Source organism: Parus major, chromosome 3 (genome assembly GCF_001522545.3).
Source record: "Parus major isolate Abel chromosome 3, Parus_major1.1, whole genome shotgun sequence".
Lineage (NCBI taxonomy): Eukaryota > Metazoa > Chordata > Aves > Passeriformes > Paridae > Parus > Parus major.
In genome coordinates, this window is record NC_031770.1 from 49,064,447 (window position 1) to 49,084,364 (window position 19,918).

General features: G+C 38.9%; 1 protein-coding gene across 2 annotated transcripts in view; it reads left to right on the plus strand.

Annotated features, from left to right (window-relative positions):
* Positions 1-4,052: 4,052 nt before the first annotated feature.
* PDE7B (phosphodiesterase 7B) overlaps positions 4,053-19,918 on the plus strand; it is a 169,496-nt gene continuing 153,630 nt past the window's right edge. Inside the window, exons 1-2 of one of the 2 annotated variants that reach the window (XM_015621417.2) lie at positions 4,053-4,110; positions 4,329-4,443. In XM_015621417.2, the coding sequence (XP_015476903.1) occupies positions 4,423-4,443 (21 nt within the window). In that variant the 5' untranslated portion in view covers positions 4,053-4,110; positions 4,329-4,422. Of the gene's footprint in view, positions 4,111-4,216; positions 4,444-19,918 lie in introns of those variants that run through there. The other variant, XM_015621416.2, reaches the window with a different exon arrangement.

Below are 19,918 nucleotides of genomic sequence, written 5' to 3' on the forward strand. Positions count from 1 at the left end.
AGGAAGAGTCAGGCAGGAACTCACTCATCTGTGGTAGCAGTTTGAACGTGAAAATGCCTCATTTTCCGCTCCTTATTCCCAGTTCCCATTTGGATGTCATTGAGAGAAATATGAAGAGCAGTATTTCATCTGGTTCTGCAGCCTGTCCTAAAGATGGTCAGGGTAGATATAAAGCAATGGGAAGAAAGTGGAAGGTATCTGAGGAAGGAGCCCTCTTTCTGCCTCTCCGTGCACAGTGCCTGCCATTCAATCATGTGCAAATGAATTTTACTAGCACTGAGATGAATTTAATTTTTTTAAGTTTCAGGGATTATATCTGGGAATAAGGAGGGGTTTGGGTGAGGCCAATTAAGCAGCCTCTCTAATATTCATCATCCTTTCCAAAGACCACAATTGAAGGATTGCAGATTTGTGAAGAGGAATGCCATTCCACGGTAAGAGAGAGCATGTCTTGGTGTGCCACCTACATCAAGAAAAGAGAATAGCTAAAAACAAATATTAAAGTATCTCCAATGCTGAGACAGGACTGTAAAAAGGAAGTAAAATAAATTATTTTATCAAGTGGGATTGCTTAAAAAGGCAGGCTCATAAATTTGAGGGATTCCCATATATACTCTAATGCTTATTCCAGAGAGAAGGAACCATGGTATCTGAGTCAAGCTCAGCTCTTTTTTAAAGACCTGTATGACCAAAATTTCCCATTTTGGCCAAGCTCTATGCTTTGGACAATCCTGCTAATTCCTAACAAAAAGAGTTATCTACTTTATCTGCCTCAATCTGAGCAGATTCCCCAACAATGTCTATAATTCTTGTTCTTTGTACGATTGCTCAAACTTTCAATGCATGTTTCCTGCTGCATTCTGAACATCTCAGTGAGACATGAGGCATAATCTCCTTTACCTTTTTTCTTCCTGTTGTTTCCTCCTCTTGCTCCTGAACAAGCTGTGCTCTTTGGCATTAGTATTCCAGTCACATACTCACATGACATTACTTTACCAAGTTTCTGTTATGTCAATTAAGTTGTAATTTGGATCTTTCTTTAGCTGTTCTGATTCCATTATGTTTATTTAGATACAGTTTACAGTCTAGAGCATCACTTGTCTTGTTTTCTTTTTTCTTCCTTCAATGACATTTTTTTAAAGAATCACATTCCCATTTTCTCAGCTTTTTTGTTTAGGCCTGTGTGGGTCACTTTTATCTGGACAAGCATGTCACCAGCCTAACAGGATATCATAGCATGTATCAAATCAGATTAGCAAATCTATGCTGAAGTTTCCTCTTTGCTAGGTGGAGCTCATTTTTTTCTTATCAGTCCTTCCCACTCCACCATGGAAATGCATGGCTATGCTGAGGTAACCAAGATATTCCTTCTCATTCCCACCCTTACTTGCATCTCTTCATGCAGGCATGAAGATCCTTTGTCCAAACAGAAACTGAAATCAGAAGTGCTTCCAGGCTTCTCTATCTTTTCACCAAAGAAACCTCTACATCACAAAACCCACAGTGACCACTCACTGTCATGGGGCCACTTGGCTGCAGGAGGCTGAAGTAACTGCTGATTTATTTAGGAGAGAGACAAGACCTAAGACTTTGTGCAAAAGTGGAATACACCTGGACCCTAATTAATGAAACACAATGTGATGTTGTTAATGAGATTGATCCTAAAATGCAAAACCAAGAATACAATTGGACTGAAATAGACATTTGAAAATCTTCTACTTTTACATCTGTACTCCACAGTAGGATCACCTGTATCAAAACTGTTCATGAATAATAGTTGACTAACCATTAACTTTTAAAAATAGCCAGTAAGAAGACACTGTGAACTATCACAGCACATCTATTTCAGTACTTCACTCTCCTACCTATTGTTTTTCCCAAGTCAAACAATGTTTCTCTGCTGCAGTTTACTTGTTCTAACCACAATTCATATGGAGAAAAAAATTAATCCCTCCTTCTTTGCAAATTGGATATATCTATTCTAATAAAACAGAGCTAGAATGCATCTTGAAACATTAGACCTTGATTATCTACTACGTCATGTTTCTAGAACAGATCTTCACAGATTTTGAACACTGCCCTGATTGCTTTCCAAACACAGTCTGAGACTTATCATCAGCTCAGATGAAGCTATGTTGCCATAAAGGGTGAAGAATTTTAAAGGCCAGGTAATCTCTCCAGGCCAAAGAATAAACTCTGTCTAGCACTGTTTTCTTTCAGAGAAACATACCCTTCACATATTAAGAATACTTACCAACTCTCCTTTCTTTGGACTAAACAGCATCGACCTCAGTCTTTCTTCACAGACTCCAGATCACTCCCACTGAAATCCATTTGATTTTCAGCTGACATTCCCAAAACTGGTTCCTGAAGTGCAATTCCCAAAATGTTGCTGCAGCCAGGAAGATACCCTGTAGGAATTCTTAGCTACTCAGTGTTGTTCACAATCACATTGTTGCTTCATTTTCCTGCTTGAACTTACTACAGACTCAGCTGCCTGTTCACCAATGCTGAATGAAGATGAACATGATGATTTTCTATTTTGCGCTATGGATTTTATTTCTATTTGTGCGTTTCAAACTGCTTCATACAGTTCTCTAAGTACAGTCAGTGAACTCAACGTGCTCTAATTGATTTTGTAAATCTTTAACTTATTTAATACTTTTTAATATGCTATTCTAACATTTACATCCCTGTAACCCTCAGCATTTGTTTGTGAAGATGATTGCGTTACAGTGATAGCACAGACAGTAAGCATTTTCCTTTTCAGTAAGCAAAAATCATTAAATATTTTGCCTCTCTATATTTTGGTAGGATCAATTGGTGGTCATGGGGAAGTTCCTATGACTTCTATTGTATTTGTACATGTTCTGTGGAGCACTGAGAAATTTCTTTCTCAGGAGCTTTCTGTCTTCCCGCTTTTAAAAGCACTTCTCTGTATTTTAAAATTGTGAGACGGTTTAGACTTTAGAAATTAATCGTGCCTCATAGACCGAGACCTTTGAAAAGATTCCCTAGAAGAACAAATCGATAAAATTAGAATGATGCAGGTAACGGAACACTTACTGTTGTCCAGTGGCCTCCTATCAATTATCTTGTGCTGATTTAGCCTTTTTTTTGCCCATGCTAATTGACCTTGATGAAGGCTATTTGTTTCTCGAAGCTTCAGCAGCGTGACTTCTCCGCTGTCAACGGTGCGACTATACTGAAAGCCAGGCTCTACCTTCCTTTTGCCTTTTGATGTGGACTTTGGTAGGAAATAAAAGGCAGTGTGATGGCTGTCTCTTATACACATCTAGATTACCTTCCTTTTGCCTTTTGATGTGGACTTTGGTAGGAAATAAAAGGCAGTGTGATGGTTCACAGGCGAGCTCGGAGGCGAGCACAGCTGGCTGCTGGAAGGAGCAGCTGTTCGCCCAGCTCAGCCCTCAAGGGCGTCCGTGCCTCGGATGGGGTGAGGAAAGCAGCTCTGCAGTGTGGCTCCTGCTGACTGATAAAAGGATGTGTACGGTAGTCTCAGTCTTATCTCCTTAGGCTGGTTTACACTGGTGTGACACTGCTGAACTTAGACAAGCAGTTCCTGATTTACTGTAGGGCGAGGGCAGAATCGGGTCTGATTTTGCACCACAGCCCATAGAGGTAACCCAGCCCTCCCTGGAAAACATCTCTTGTATGCTTAAGAATACTTGAATGTATCTAAGCATATTTATAGCTTTTCTCCACGTTGCGAGGATATTTTGGATCTTTCTGGTACCTCTGGATACAAAATCTTTCAGAGCTGAATCCAGGACAGATAAATCACGACTCCGGTTCCTTTCGCCTAGGCTAAATCACTGCCACATTCCTCCCATAGTAGTCGCTTAAAATTAATAGCACATGCAGAGGAAAAACTAAACCCTTTGACGTCACTGCCGAAATGAGGAAACATAAACAGAAAAGGCTTCTCGGCGGCGCTGGCGGCGGGGCCGGGATTGGCGCCCGTGGCAGCGGCGGCACCTCCCCGCGCTGCCGGCCTGCGCCAGCGCCCGCCCGGGCAGCCAGTGCCGCAGCTCCGCCGCTGCCCGCCCGCCGCGCTCCGGCGCGCTCCTCACAGCCCCTCCGCCGCTGAAGGTGCTCCTCTCCCCTGGGCTGGGGGACTTGGGGAGGTTTCCTTTCCTTTTGCTTTTTTTTTTTTTTTTCCCCCTCTTTAAAAAAAAAAACAAAAAACCAACCAAACAGCAAAACCAACCTTTTAATTTTTATTGATTTATTTTTAATCATTATTGTTGTTGTTATTATTGTATTTGTTTGCTGCCGTTGCTTATTTCTGTTCCCAACCCTGGATGCAGTTACTGGATTCTGCAGTACAAGTCTTCATGAACAAGCTGCACCGCTTAGAGATTTCACGGAATTCAAAGGTCACAGAACTGCCACTATGGTTAAATGTCTTGTTTAATGGTTGAGGTAGGTACAGCAAATCTAAAAGAGGCAGCGTGATTGTTTTTTGAATTTGTTTTAAAATTGTGAGGGGGAGAGGGAGATAATACTATTATTTAGTGGAAAAGATTTTTACTTGTGATTGTTACTACAGCAACCGTTTTTTGAATTTCCTCCCTTTTTCTCTTCAGTCAAACCAGATGAAAATTTTAACTCATGTTGATTTAACCGTTTGATGGTTACAGAAGATTGCAAAAAGAATCTCTTGTGGTAGTCCTTTCTGACCCCACTGGGGAACGTGTGATTGATTTTTCTATATGTTTTCCTATTGCTCTGTGGCAGGAGAGGAGACCTGGGACTTGTCTGGCTTAGATGAAGGGAGAAAAAAGCAGAAACTTGTTCCTATCCTGAGAGGGCTGTGAGTTTTTCCTGAGAGTTAGAGCAGAGGGAGGAAGAGTTGGAAATAAACAGGTCAAGCAGAAAAGAATATCGGCCTCATTTTTTAGGAGTACATGTACTGGTTTTGGGGTTGGGTTGTTTTTAATACATGCTTAGAGTACTTTACTTGGTTTGGGTTCAGAAGTTCAAAATTAAGAAGCAGCCTGAGCTTTGACTAAGAAACAGATCCCCACTGGGAGGGGAGAGAGCTGGTTGTCTTATATCAACACCAGTTTTCATACAGCTTTTGCTACCCAAACAGAGAAAAGTGGAAATTTGCTCAGGAGTTGAAGTGATGTAACCTGGCATCTGTTTCATAGCATATAGCTTCAGTTCAGATTTGAGCCAGTGATCTGCCTTGAGTGAGTATTGCAGCATCACAGTGGGCAATGTGTGCTGCAGTAAATGAAAGCAACTACCATCAAATTAACATTGTTTTCAGGAGCGTGATTCTAAATTATAAGAGGAAGAGCCACTTGTCAGAGCTTGTGTGTGTGTGTGTGTGTGCAAGCAGTCTTAAAAATAAATCCAGCCAACACAGGAGATTTCTGTTGTTAATTGGGTTAATATACAGCTATGTTCAATGACCAGCAGTCTTCATATTTTTCCAGTTTGTGGAAAGAGACTTTTTATAGCTCTGTTTGAAATGTTGCTGTAGATATAAATCCTCTGCATTTGAAAATATTTCAGTTTAACTTTAAAAATTATACTTAAAAAACAATTCCTCTAACAAGGAACAGAACATGAGTGCAACTATCTCCTGCAGTGCACCCCATAGGGTTAAAAAAATTAACTTCACTAGGCTGAAGCATGCTAGCTTAAGGACTGCAAAAATATTAGCTCTGAAATGCAGAGGATGTGCTATGTGCTGTGAATGGACAATTGCTATTCTGCAGTGCCTAGTGGGAAAACAAGGACTTTGTGTATTGCAAATGCATAACTGCAGCTCCTCCATTTCCTTTGCTGTATCTTCACTGATGACTGCAGAAACAAAGAGGTTTGTCACAGATAAGCTCTTTAGTGCCCCATCTCTTTGAAGATGCTGGAAGGTATTTTCTCATACCATCCAACAACTCAAAGTCAAGCTTAGTTGGATGAACTGTTGTTCTGTAATCTCCATGTCATTTTCTCCTCCTCAGCCCTCCCCAAATTCTTACCATGTGAACTGCCAGCTGTTTTCAAAAACTAAAGTACTACTTCTCTAGGCTCAAGTTCAGAAAGGCTAATATAGGCTGGTTAGATGATTGACTGTAAATTAACTAAGAATGTGTCTCAGCATAAAGAGACTATAACCTGTTCTGTAAGGAAAAACCCTGTAATTATATGAATATATTCAAGTTTCAAAAAGACAATCTGTAAGCTGTTTGCTTATAATAATTTCTGAGAATTATATTACTGACTTATTTTGATAAAGAGTTTCTAAAGAAGCTTTGTTTTTAAGCTCTGTATCTACACGTTGGTGCATCTGTGTTCTTTAGCAACTGCTTGTGGTGTTACCAATAGAAAATATGGTAAGTGGACTTCAGCTGGGGAAATAATTTTTCCTGGTTTAGTAAGAAAAGTTTATCTGCAATGTTTCCTCTGAACAATCTCAATTCAAAATCTAGAAAAAATGCCATTTAAAGTTGGCCTCTCTGCAATGAATGAAACACTTACTGACTGATTTGCACTCGCATGGTCTCAAAAAAATTGTGTATTGCACAAGTTTCATGGGCTATGAATGGCTGCTTCTTCTGAGTTTGTTCCCATAGGGTGGACAGGAGTTGTCACCAATGAAGTTCCAGTGATTCCATCAGAGCCAGGCCCACTCTGCTGAGACCAATTCAGTATACTGCAGATTACCTTTTAAAATTGTGAAATGTTTGTGTAAAATAGTATAGAAACATATCATTATAACAGCAGCTCCCTTTTCTCCCTGTTTATGTACTTTTCCCTTCTGAAACTGAGCTCTCTGCTTGCCCTTACCAGACCTCTAGGTAAGTCATGGTAGCAGACTGTTTTTCCAGTGTCTTCATTGCAAGTATGATGTGTATTTGAGACATTTGGTCATATGTGATTCCTTTTCACTCATCACACAGTTCTTCTACCCACAGCTAAAGCATATTTTAATGAAAAATGGTCTGAAAATGGTTATTCTATGACACATATATGGTTTTCCTGTAATTATTCAGTCTCAGGCAATAAACTGCTCTTGTACTGGTAGCTTTCTTTGTAGGAGCTGTATGAAGCAAAAATCCCAGCTACTAACCAAGCCATTGCTGTCAGTAGTGTAAAACCTGACACATCTCTAATGATAATAAGAAATATTTGAGATTTAATCTCTCATCAAATCAAGGTAGATACATGGCCAAAAGCTCTTGATGAGATTGGTTCTGGTTTCTGGTCTAACAGAATAGCAAGTAGTTTGGTGCAGCCAGGAAGCTATGCCATCTAAATAGGAATTCTTAGCTACTCAGTGTTGTTCATCATCACATTGTTACTCCATTTTCATGCTTGAAATTATTACAACATTCCTTGTGCTTGTCACAGGGTGAAAGTGAAAGGGACAGCTGCGGTCCTGCTAGCTGCCAGAACAAAATTAAGTCTTTTGTAATGAAATGATGGTTCAGTGTTCCTCCTCTCACATCCATATTGGGTAGAAGATGTCGGAACTATGAAATGCATCTTTCTTGTTCCTCAGCCAGCAAGCTGGCTTACTCTTGCAGGGACATCAGTTCTTACACTTCCAGTGAAATATTGGCTTTGCCTCTTTGAAATTTGTGTGAAATTTGCACTTTTCAGTCGCTAGCTTGAGGGTGTAGAAATGATGTTATTCAGAGTTTATAGCTTGATGACACTGGGACACAGATGCAGCCTAAGTGTACAAAAGAAGTTCAGAATTTCTGATGCTTTTTCTCTCTCTGGCCACCACAAGGTGCATCAATTTTGGCACCTAAAGATGAGTAATGCTGAGAAGATGGGTCACAGAGCCAGGTTCCACATATGCAATCAGATGAGGATTGCTGGCAGTCTTTTGTGTTTCACAGTAAATGAGTGGAAAACAAATAACGTGCCTTCTGACAATAGTAGCAGTTTTTCAAATCTGAAGTATTAGCTTTGTATAAAATTGGAGAGATAGAATGCATTTTTTTTAATTTAAGACAATTTAACTCATTCATAGAATTTGAAAATGCAAAGTCAACTTCTACAAGGTTTTTTTTTGCAAAGAAATTCTTCTGTATCATCCTATAAACTGAAGAACTATTAAATTTAATTTTTACTATTATTCTTACTACAGTGCCATTCCAAAAAATACTGCATTAGAAAACAATATTTGAAGCTCTGAACCCTGCTGTTTCTGTTATCCTGTAATAGACTGTGGGATTCAGAAGATATATTGCAAGAGTTCACAATTCTCAAGTCTGGGCTAGTGATAGCTACCTGTTTTAAAACCTCCAGTTTTAAAGTAGAAAATTAACAAATCACAGCCAGATCAGATAGAGCAGAGTGTATTTTCAGATGCCAGACTTCCATGTCAAAACTGTAAGTGAAAAGTTTGTGACAGAGACAATCCTCAAAAAACAGGAGTCAAGTGAATTAAGCATTACTGTTGCACACACTGAATGGTGTGGCATCATCAGTCCACTGATGCAGTAATTTTGATATACATTTGTCACTAGTTGTGTTCTTTGAAAAGTGGAAAATCTATGGCTATCATTTAAGTAGGTAAACTGTGTCAAATGAGAGAAACTAAACTAATGAAAGCGTCCTACTGAGTTGTGTTCTTTTATTCTTTTCTTTCTCCCAGTAGGAGCTGCGAGTGAGGATGGATAAGAGCTCAGTTTAGCTACTTATTTAAGTCACATAGTCTTGTGGTGGCATATGATATTCTTCTGCTGGCTTGCTGTCCAGTCAAGTAAGACATCCAGGTTGCCTGGATGGATAAACATAGCTGATGACCTCTTCCTCTTAATAGGTGGGCATGGACAGTTAGGATTCTTCCAGTCACACACAGAGACAAATTTGTTACATTTTAGCTAAAGAAGAATTGCCCTCAGACACAAGCATCAAGATTTACTTCTCTTTTTGAGCAGGTTATTTTTAATAAAGTAGAAACAAATATTTAGAAGGAAACAGTTGCAGAGGCTTTTTTTTTCTGTAGCTGGTAGGTTTGTATTAGTTACCCACAAAAATTTCTGGTATGAGAAAACTCACCAAGTAATATCTCAGTATGGTGTGTGTTAATGCTGGCAGTGTAAGGCTTTGAAAAGAGCAGAGAATCTCCTGTCAAATTAAGTTTAGCTAATTGTCATGGTGGCATAAAAACACACTTGTGGGGCAGCTGCTGTCAGGACCTGTGTACAATTTACTGCATGTTTGTTCACAGCAGATGATGCAATCCACTTGTATGTAGGAAAGGTGTTTGGTAAGGGATGGTCATTGCCTTCCAAAGAATAAAGCAGGAGGTAGGCACGTTTTGACTGATTGTGCAGCAGCTCAAGAATGGCTTAGAGAAATATACATTTGAACAAATGAAATTAAGAAGCATCAGCTTAACTAGAAAACCCCCAGAGGATGGTATTGATCTACTGTGCGATCAGTTCTGCTCCTGTTGGCAATTGCCCTTTATTATTTCTGTAAGAAAAGATATGTATGCTCATGTTTTTATTCTTCTCTTCCCCTCTACACAACTTAGCACGCTTCCTACAGGGCATGTAAAGACTGGCTAGGATCTGGGGCTTGTCCTAAGATGAGCTGGCAGTTACCATCGAGTGTGCAAGGATTCATCCCTTGGTAAAAGAGGCGTGGATCTCCAGGTGGTTGCTGTGCAAATGCACACACATTGACATGAAACACCTCACTTTCTCAAAAAATTCAGCTGTCATCCAAAGGGTGCAGCTATTTTCTCCTTTATGTACAGTGATCTGGGTATAGAGTGACAACTGGGACCTCTGCTTACACAGCCCCAGAGGACATAACTTGCTTCGTATTTCTGTAGAGAAACACATATGAAGCTACACGCTGAAGTACACTAAAGATGGGCAACACCTGATATTTGTTTTGCTTTTTACTTAGCTTAAAGCCACTTGGCTTTAAACCTCTGAGAAGGTTAGATGCAATGAGGGCTTGGTGTGTGCCAGGCTGCTGGGATGGAAGAGAAGATCTCACATAGACACCTGGAGGGAGATGAAAGCAGGTGCATGATACCTGCATGGAGAAAGCACACTTCTGGCTTTGTGTTAACTGAAAATCATGTTGAAACAGGCTATTTTCTAGGGTCCTTTTTGTTTCAAATGTTGGAATATGACTTGGCCCTGTCTGACTTATGCAGTGCATTTTTGTTTTACACCCTGCCATAACATCTGAATATCTATTAATAACAATGTTCAAGTAGCATCAGAATGGCCATCGTAAATGTAATTAGGCAGTGTAGCTCCAGTTTGATCAATATGGTCATTAGAAGACTGCAGGAAAGCCAGGGAAACAATAATTAGTCCTGTTTAATAAATAAAAGAACTTGCACATATCAGTGAAGGAAAGAGAGGAGCTTTCCATGTTCAGGGCATGGGAAAAGAGCATATTGCTTTCTGCTTTAGCAGATCTGAGAACACTTATTAAAAAATGCTTGAAAATGCTTTTACAATACTAAATAAAATTCACTCATTAAAAACATAATTTTCTTGAGCAAATTGTAAGTATCAGCTAGAAAGATACAACTGGAATGTATTTCTTCACCAGCAAATTCTTCCAGTGCACAGTTGGTTTGTTTTACTAGAACTGCTTTGAAAAGCAGAACTAAAAGATAAAAACAAGATTCAAATTGGAGTGCTGTATGAGAGCATAAAATGTCATGATTCCACTGAGTTTAAAAGGACTTCATCAATTTCTACCTGTGCTAGATCAGACACACTGAGCTTTCAGGACTAAAATGCATTCCTTCTCTTCAATGGTTAGATCAAATTTTAGGTTCATTAACCTTGCATCATACCTGTTTCATACCAGTTTTCCACAACTTCCTCAGCACTGTGGTACCACAGGGCTGCTTCCCTGGTTCCACAGAAGCTGTGATTCATTCTTTACCTTCCATCACATTCTAACCCCCCCCACCTTGTCTCCTTCCCTTTCTCACAGAAAAGAAATGTTTACCAGATTTTATTTGAAATCAGATCCCTACATTTAATTCTTACATGCTAGCATCTGCAAAACTTTATATATTTGTAATACAGAAGAGGCTGATGTTGCTCATTTTGAGAGCAGACCATGATCTGTTTTAAGCTGTTTACAGCTATGTAAGTAATATTTTTAAAAGCTGAGGAATGACAGGAAAATAGTAATTTTGTTTAGGAACCAGCATGTACTGTGCTGTATCACAAGAAAAATTTTGTGCAGTAGGATTGTAACATGCTGTCTCTTTGAACCAGGAAACTATAATATGGCAGTCCTATCCACCACCAAAGTACAACCTCTGTAATAGTATGGTAACAAGCACCAGTGCAACATGAGAACATGGAATGAAGTTCATCCTATATATCATCATCAAAGCTGATAGAAATGGCCAGGCTTTCTAAAAAGCTAAAATTCACTTCAGTCTCTACATGAAATGGCTGGATCTGAAAAATTGCTGCGCGTTAGAGGTTGCCTGGGAAATGTTTTCCCTTTCTGCCTCAGATAGACAGAAGTAGCCAATAACCTGCTGTTAGTGCTTTCAAGAAGGTGTGGAAGAAAAGATTCAAGTTCCTTCTCTCCTTCTGTCAGCTCTCCTGAGATGGATTAGCACTGCAGTGTCCCCTAAGGGTTGAGCTGTGTCTTCATGGGGCCTCTCAGAGGCTGCCCACAGTCCACTGCCCCACCTTTAGCCCCAGAGTGGAACTTGAGCTTCTACACGGGCACATAAAGGTGGTTTCAGGCAAAGATTTACCTGCAGCTCCAGGAGTTCTGTCCTGAACCCCAGAAACCTTTCTGATGGCTGTTGTCTCCAAATGAGCACTGCCTTCTGAACAACTTTTGTACCAATGAATAGCTGTTTTCAACAAGAAAGCTCTGATATAGTTTACAGGGAGGGGGGAAATCTCACTGCTGCTGCAGAAAGTCCATCTCGCTTGTGAGGACCGAGGGGTACGGGATATGGTTTGGTGTGGGTGCCTGCTCTTGGGCAGAGGTGAGTGACAGATGGTTGGACTACATGATCTACAAGATCTCTTCCAACTCTGATGGTTCTGTGAAGTTCTGGTGGCCATCCAGTGACCATTTTGAAACATGTGCTTAGGTTTTATTTTATGGCACCTGAATTGAAAGCTCAGAGGTCACTGAAACCTTTAATTTCCAAATGGTTCAGCAATCCTCTTCTCACTCTCCTACCAACAGACTCTATATTTCTGCTTCTTATTTTCAAAATAAGTAGAGGGGAAAAAAATCAGCAATCCATACTTTATTTGTAGGATCCCTGTAGTGCTGAATAGATTATTTCTGCATGAAGACTTGCTTGTAGGGTTCACTTTTTTTTTTTAAACACATAAAAAATGTGAAACACATTTGCTTTAAAAAGAGATTTTCATATGCACTACAGGTATATTAATATTATTCTCATCCCTCCCCAAGTTCTACCCTTCAGGGCTTCTCTACCAGAGCAAAAGAGTGTGGGATTCTGCTTGGGTTTTTATTTTTTGCTTAAACACCATAGCAAACAACGTTTCAAATCCAATAATATGACAAAAGGAGGATTATAATGTTTTAATATGTCAGCTGATCAGAAAGCCTCTTTGGGGGAAACATCACAGTTATCTGGACCACCTAATATGTCACTGCAGCTTGGTCTCACCACATTAGGATTTTTAAATTGGTATTCATGGTTTTAGAGCATCACTTGGATAATAGTTTTTTAAAATTTTAATCATGTTTGCTACTAGTGTCAACAAGCTGGAGCTAAATTCTGCTATTTTCTAAGTATTAGTGAAAACTCACGTTTCACAAAAAAAATAAAGCTAAAATCATTCAAAGTCAATTTGTGCTTGGCATTGCACCTCTTTATGATAGCTGATAAAAATCAGTTTGCCAATAAGCAAGCCAATTTCTAAAATGTCTCAGAAAGTCCTGATGTTTAAGACATAGAAAATAATTAGCAGAGAGCTCTCAGTGCTTTCTAGCCACACTTTTATTGACATCTGTTGACAACACTTTGACAGTTGAACTTCTTCAGCTCTGACTTTGGGAGATTTTCAGATGCCTCTCAGCTAGTTCCTCAATTTCTAGAGACATTTTCTGAAATGCTATATTAAAAGGGCATTTCTCTTCTGTGAATCTGCAACCCTTATTTTCTCCTGAGAGCACTTGTCTTAAAAAGATATTTTCACCACACTGATTTATAGGTTCTGGCATGGGAAATAATGCTCTTTCTCCTAGTAGCAGGCAGAAGATTAGTCACAATCTGATGTTAACAACTTCTTCATTACTTAAACTGTTTTACACTTTATTAAGTTCAATACAAGCAAATCTAATGCCCTTGAACCAGGGAGGTCTTGTCCATGTTGCAGGTATACAAGATATTAATTTATAAAGTAGCAATAGGAAGTCAGTCTCTGTAGCAAGCTGGGATTTGAATTGTGATACCACTGAGTTCTGCAGAGAAGTACCACTTGAGTGCAGCAGAGGGAAAAAATTGGCTTAGCTAATTTACATTAAAACATCAAATATGAATAACGCTGCCAGTAGAGTTGTTCTTTGGTTCTTTTTGGGACATGAGATCCAACATATTTTACCCTCATATTTTACACACCACATATTTGTCTGTGCTGGCAACAAATAAAGCACAATGTAGAGAGCTGTAGGGTGTTTCTGAGATGTAGGATACGGTAGATTTCAGTGACAAGCGGAACAGAAAAGCATTTATGAAGTGTCAGCCCACCACCAGATGTTTGTGCTAAGTCACCAGTGGTGCTTTAAATTTGGTCCCTTAAATTGCCCTCACTGCTTTTCAGAATCACAGAATGGGTCAGGTTGGAAGGGACCACAGCGGTCATCTGGTCCAGCCTCCTGGCTCAAGCAGGGTCATCCTAGAGGGTATGGCACAGGATTGCATCCAGACAGTTCTTGAACATCCGTGGTGTGGGAGACTCCACAACCTCTCAGGGCAATCTGTTCTGGTGTGCATTGGAAAGTCAGTTATGTAAAGGAAATGGCCTTAGCTTTAGCCCAGGCAGATATAAAATCATGTCAGCCTAAGTTGTGACATTACCGAACATGGTATAAGAAAATAAGAGGTGTTTTTCATGTTTAATGCATGCCATGGCATTCAGTGTTCTCAGAGTCTAGTATAAAAAGCTATCTTAATGAAAAACCTCTCATAGACAGAGGATGTTTCTGAACACACTGATGAATAAAGCAAAAATTGTTTTTTTTTAAGAGAGGCTTTACCATTATTAGTTTTACAAATAGAGGCATAGAAAGCGTTTTAGTTTGACTTGGTCACCCCAAGACATTTACTTTAAATGAATATTCTTTCAAGGGCCAGATTCAGAATTTTCAAACTTACCTACTTCTTTAAAATGTTTTGGGGAGCTCATTTTGAAAAGTGTGACCCTTCTGTCCATATTTTGTATTACATTCACAGCAGTTGTTTGCTCCTCCTAAAAAGTTACCTTCTTACTCTATTTAGGGATAATCTTTTATCTAACTTTTAAAAAAAAATTGAAATACCAAAGGAAAAATAATCTTTTTTCCTCTGATTGTGAACCATTCCAGGTACACTGCTCATCTGATCTGTGAGCAGAGTTACAGGCAGTCGATGCACTGTGCTGCAGGCAGGAAGGAAGGCACAGCCTGCTTCAGGGGAAGGTATAGCCTCATCTATCAGAAGATGTCAGAAGCATTTCTGATTGTGACTGATAAGAGAGTGAAAGAGAGAAAGGCAAGCAGATATGGTCTCAGAGACTCTGTATCCCAAATAGGAACATGATATCATGTTCAGACTCATACCAAATGAAATGCTAGCCTAGGAAAAACTGTATTGAGCTAAGGGATTATTTAAGGCTCTTGCTCTACATTGCAAAGTGTGTTGCAGTAGCAGCAGAGTGTGAAAATATTGTATGTAAAATGTGAGATCAGTAACAGCCATTTAAGTAAGACACCTGCATTCCCTACAGGTAGAAATGCATATGTATCGAAGGCTACTTTCTGGAAATGGCTTCCCTCTCTGTGCATAAATCTTTTAAATTTTGTAATTCCGTATTTTCTAACCCAGAGAATATTATTTTTATTAACTCAGAGATAATTTAGTGTTTAAATACAGTATTTAGGCTTTCTGTGCTTTGTGAATCTAGTTATTTGACTGCAGAACAATCAAACATTTGTTTAAGCAGTTTATGTTGACAGAGTTTTCTACAATGGAAATTTGCCATTTCATAAAATAAATAATTTTTTATGGCAAGTTGCTCTGTGTAGTAGGGATTGGGTGTTCTTGAACTGAGAATAGAATGAATTCATGTATCTATTTAATTTTTATTATTTAAACAAATAAAAATTAAATGTTCAGTTCACCTACCATATGCACCCTGAGTACAAACTGTACCCATCTCCCTTTGAACCCAAAGCACAGGCTTGTTTCAGCAGGTAAGGTGGAAGCCTCACATGCCCTGGAGCTCTGTTTCCTATAGGCACCCCCAGAGCAGGGAATGCCAAATGGAGTGGTCCCGTTGCTCTGCAGAGAATTCAGCCTTCCTCAGCATCACTGGGCACAGCTCAGGCTGCGAGAAGAATCTCCCACAGAGAATTTGTTGTCTCTGACCCAAAAGCCCTGGCTCTGCTTCCCATTGTGCAGGCAGGATGGGGGGATAGGGAGTGAGAGAGAGAAGAGGAAGAAATGGGAAAGGGTGGATACAGAGAATGATGGGGCGGGGGGGGGGATTGCACTGTATCTCGCTATCTTAAACATCTGTAATAATGCACCTTTCTCTATCTGATACTGACTCTAAAAGTGCTGATATTAAGTCAAAGTCGTCACTGCTATAAAATTGCTGATATTAAGTCTATATCAGCACTGTTTCTCCTTGTTTTCATCAAGCCTTGATCTTTTGACTCCCCCAGTATTTTTAAACAAATTGTTCATAAAAAAAAAAAAGAAGAAAAAATTAATCTGTTAAACATCAGGGTTCTAGGGGCTTGGGTCCAGCTTTACAGAGATTTTTTTATGCTGGTGGGCTGGATGTTGTTGGTGACATAAAGGCTGTGCCCAGCATCAGGATAAAGATTGTATAGGAGACATCTCTGTGAAATTTTAAAATGAGCTGCTAAGAAACTGAGGATTATCGTAATCCTCAACACTTCCCTTTCCAAGTGTAAGAAATATTTCTCCCATTTCTTCAAAGAAATCATCACATGTTTAAGAGGGAGTAATTGAGACTACAAATCAAATATAACAGATACCACAATCCTAGTTTATACAGTACTGGAAAGTATTCACCCTTGAGGATGAGGGAAAAAACAGAAAAAAACCTGAGAACACTGCTGGAAATGTAAAGATTTGCCTTTTAGAAACAAGAAACAATGAATATTTATTTATTTATAAACTATTTATTTACTCCAGAATACTTTTTAACTTCAGTGGTTTACCCTATGACATCTCATTATGTGCAATTACCTGGACCATTCACAGTCTTTGAGAATTTGTTATGGCAATTTTATTTGATATGTGAAATAAAAGTCATTATGACATTACCTGCAAATAATGTGTTTCACAAGAGCAATAATATGCTCATTCTTTTCTTTTCTTTTTTTTTTTTTTTTTAATATGGAGAGCTGTGATTTTAAATACTTTGAATGTTTTAGATCTTTAACAATGTATTTAATTATGTGAATAGCTTTGCATCTAGGAGTGTTTAAATACTGAGGAAGTGCCAATGTCTCTGCAGGTCTCAACAATACCACTGAAAAGTACCAACAATTGACTTCTCAATTGCTAAATCATTTTTAGAAAATGTGTATGATATTTAGGCAATGGTTGCTTTGGAAAACTGGCAGAATATATCTATGAAGTATTTTAAATCCATAGATATATCCTTCTAAATTTTATATCAGTATGAAAGATTTCAGCTATTAATTGTTTGTGAGTTACTAAATAGAGATAAGAAAAAGAAAAAGAAGTTAGGATCTGACACAAACTCATAAGGTGAAAGATCGTGTCTGTGACTGGATACTTAAGCTATCAAGGTATCCTGAAAAACAGCATGGTACAGAAAACTTGGTAGACATAAATCAAATTCCCTTTTAATATATGAAAGAAGATGATTGCTTGGCTTCATGATAATCTTCCATGTGTGGAAGAGGGCTATGTTACATAAAGAAATTAGTATTGTTTCCAGTTTTAGGATTAAGCTTATATCTGAGTCTAATAAAAAGAAAAATCCTGCTCTCCTGTTTTATCAACCAGGCCTTGCTAGTTTATATGTTTTAAGTAAATTCTGTGTTAATATTCTGGCAGCTAATCTCTAGTGCATTTTACTTTGAAGAACCAAATATCTAACAGTTTCTGAGATTACAAAGCCTTTACCGTATCTCCAAGCAAGTATTTGTGCAAAAATAAAGGAATTTGGCAGAATTATGAATTTGGCAGACATCTTCTTGTCACTAGCACATCAGCAAATCAGGCTATGCCTCTGTCTAGATTCCACATTCCTAATTGTTCTGAAGAAATCAGTATAAATTTAGAATAAACTTGCCTACAGGCACCTGAAATGATTGTAACTAATGAAATAAGCCCTAGGAGCTGTAGTAGTTCTGAAATTGTCACTTGGTTCTCACTTTAAAGACATATATTCCTCTCTCTGTTGCTGTAGTTGCTCTGTGCTTAATCCTCTGATGGCATCTTTCCCTTTAAGTGATTGCCCTTTGCATCTTCTTGGCACCAGGTTTATTTTCAGCAAGCTGTGCTCAGAGTGCTGGCAGCCATCCCAGGGAAGCTGCTCTGCCTCGGTGGCATTTGGTACATGGGAATTCCAGAGTAAGGAATGGGCAAAGGTTACCACGTGTTTTACATCACTCTGAGAAACATCAAACCAGACTATTAGTGTTTGACAACAAACAATGCACGAGGCCTCTAGGCATTGTGGTCTGTCTAATTCTTTATTTTCCCTTTCCTTATACCTCCACTCATACCAGCCTCCATACCAATTCATTCCAGTTGGAATATTACCTGTGCATTTTTCTTGTAATATCACCCCATGATGTCGGAAGTCCTGATACAAGACACAGTTTGACACAGAATAATTTAAATGCTACGAAATAGTTTAACTCCTAGGAAACAAACCAGTTGCTTAATAACATTTGGATAGTTGTACTCTCAGACTTCTCCTGGCCTTTATTTTAAGAGTCTGATTTCAGCCTGGAAGTTAGCCTCACCGTATGTTCCAAAGGCAGACAAGCAGCAGCTTTCTTTGCACAGCAAAACTTGCTGTTCCTCATAATCAGAAATATCCCATCAAGAAGCAACAAATGCACGGATTAAATATACATATGCATATATTATGTTGCTAAAAAGAAGTGTCAGATCAATTTCCACAATTCCATTTCATAGTGAAGTTGTAGTTGTGCTTCTGCCTGATGGAAGTTTAGCCTACAGACCTGTTTAGCTGTGTCTTCTGCAGGCTCCTGAAAGCTGATGGTGAATCAAGAGTGCTGCCTGATTTGCCTGCCTCCAGACCATTTCTTGGTGCATGGTCTGCCTGGCTGTGCCTCATGCTGTGGGTGCCAAGTCACCAGGAGCAGCAAATGGTGCCATTGTGACGTTTGTTTGCTCTTGCTGGCTGTTCCTGGGGACTGCTCTGCCCATCACTTGGGTGGCCGAGGTCTGATGTGCCAGGGTCTGTCACTGCTCTTTATCAGCTGTGTCTGCCTAGTGTTATTGAGAGGATTTTTGGGGTCTTCTTGATGTGAAAGGTCCTGTACTAGTGAGTTAGGGTGGTCAGTTGAAGAACATTGTTGAGTAATGTCAGAGATTAACATTCACTAAAATGAGGATGGAGAAAGGAATAAATAAATTAAATGGCAGAAGTGAATACAGGAAAACTGAAGTGTGCTATTAACCCAGACTGTGCTGCCATTCATCTAGTTCAAACTCATTAGGATTTGACTCAGACTTGATCCTTCTACACTGGTCCTTAATTCTTACATGTAGAAAATCAAGGCCACAATCCTAATTTTCTTTGTTTTCAACAAGGAAAAAAATATATGCTCCTTTCATTTAATGATAACACTTTGAAACTATTTTCTTCCCTAAAATACTAGATTTTCTTAAAATTGTATGAAGCTATCTGTGGGAAGATTTATAGCAATAGAAAAATACCATAATTTAAAATGTACATTTATTCAAATCAATATTATGATTAACTAGGCTAGCCTTCCAGACCTACTTAGAGATCTCCTTATTAAATCTTTATAAATAGATTTGTTACTTACAGGAGAAGATAATTTAGAATGCAAATGGGAATTTTTACATGAATGAACTGAGAATAACTCTTGTAAAAACAAACAGCACTAGGCATAGGTTCAATCCTACAAGGAAAAAAGTTACCAATCCATATCTTTTACTAGTACATATAAGAAGTCTAAAGTGCTGATTTTCAAGAATGGAGTATGAACAGCTTGCAAAAATCAGATGTAATAGGAACACATCATCTTGCTACCTCTGGTTTTCTGTATGCATCACAGCCCTGTCAGATTAGCATTTCTGTAACTATTTGGGAGCACTCTCTTAATCTGAGTACAAGTGTCAAACGTTACATGACAGTTTGTTAAAAGACCAATCCACAGCAGCTATCTATTGCAAAGCCACAGGGCTTCCCTGTGCTGTTCAGGTTCTGCAGAAAGTGTTTTCTTCATTTGATTCATTATTTTTAAGCTCTGCAAGTTGTTCTTACTGTGAACAAACTTTTGGGGTGTTTTAAATATAGTCTTACTTTAAATGAAGGATGGACTTGAGAACTAGCAGATGAGAGTATAAATTCCAAGTAATTCATATGAAGGCATGTTTGCTACTGGAAAGGAGTCAGAAGGAAACTGTGACACATGTATGATGTTTGGAAAAGGGAAGGGCAGT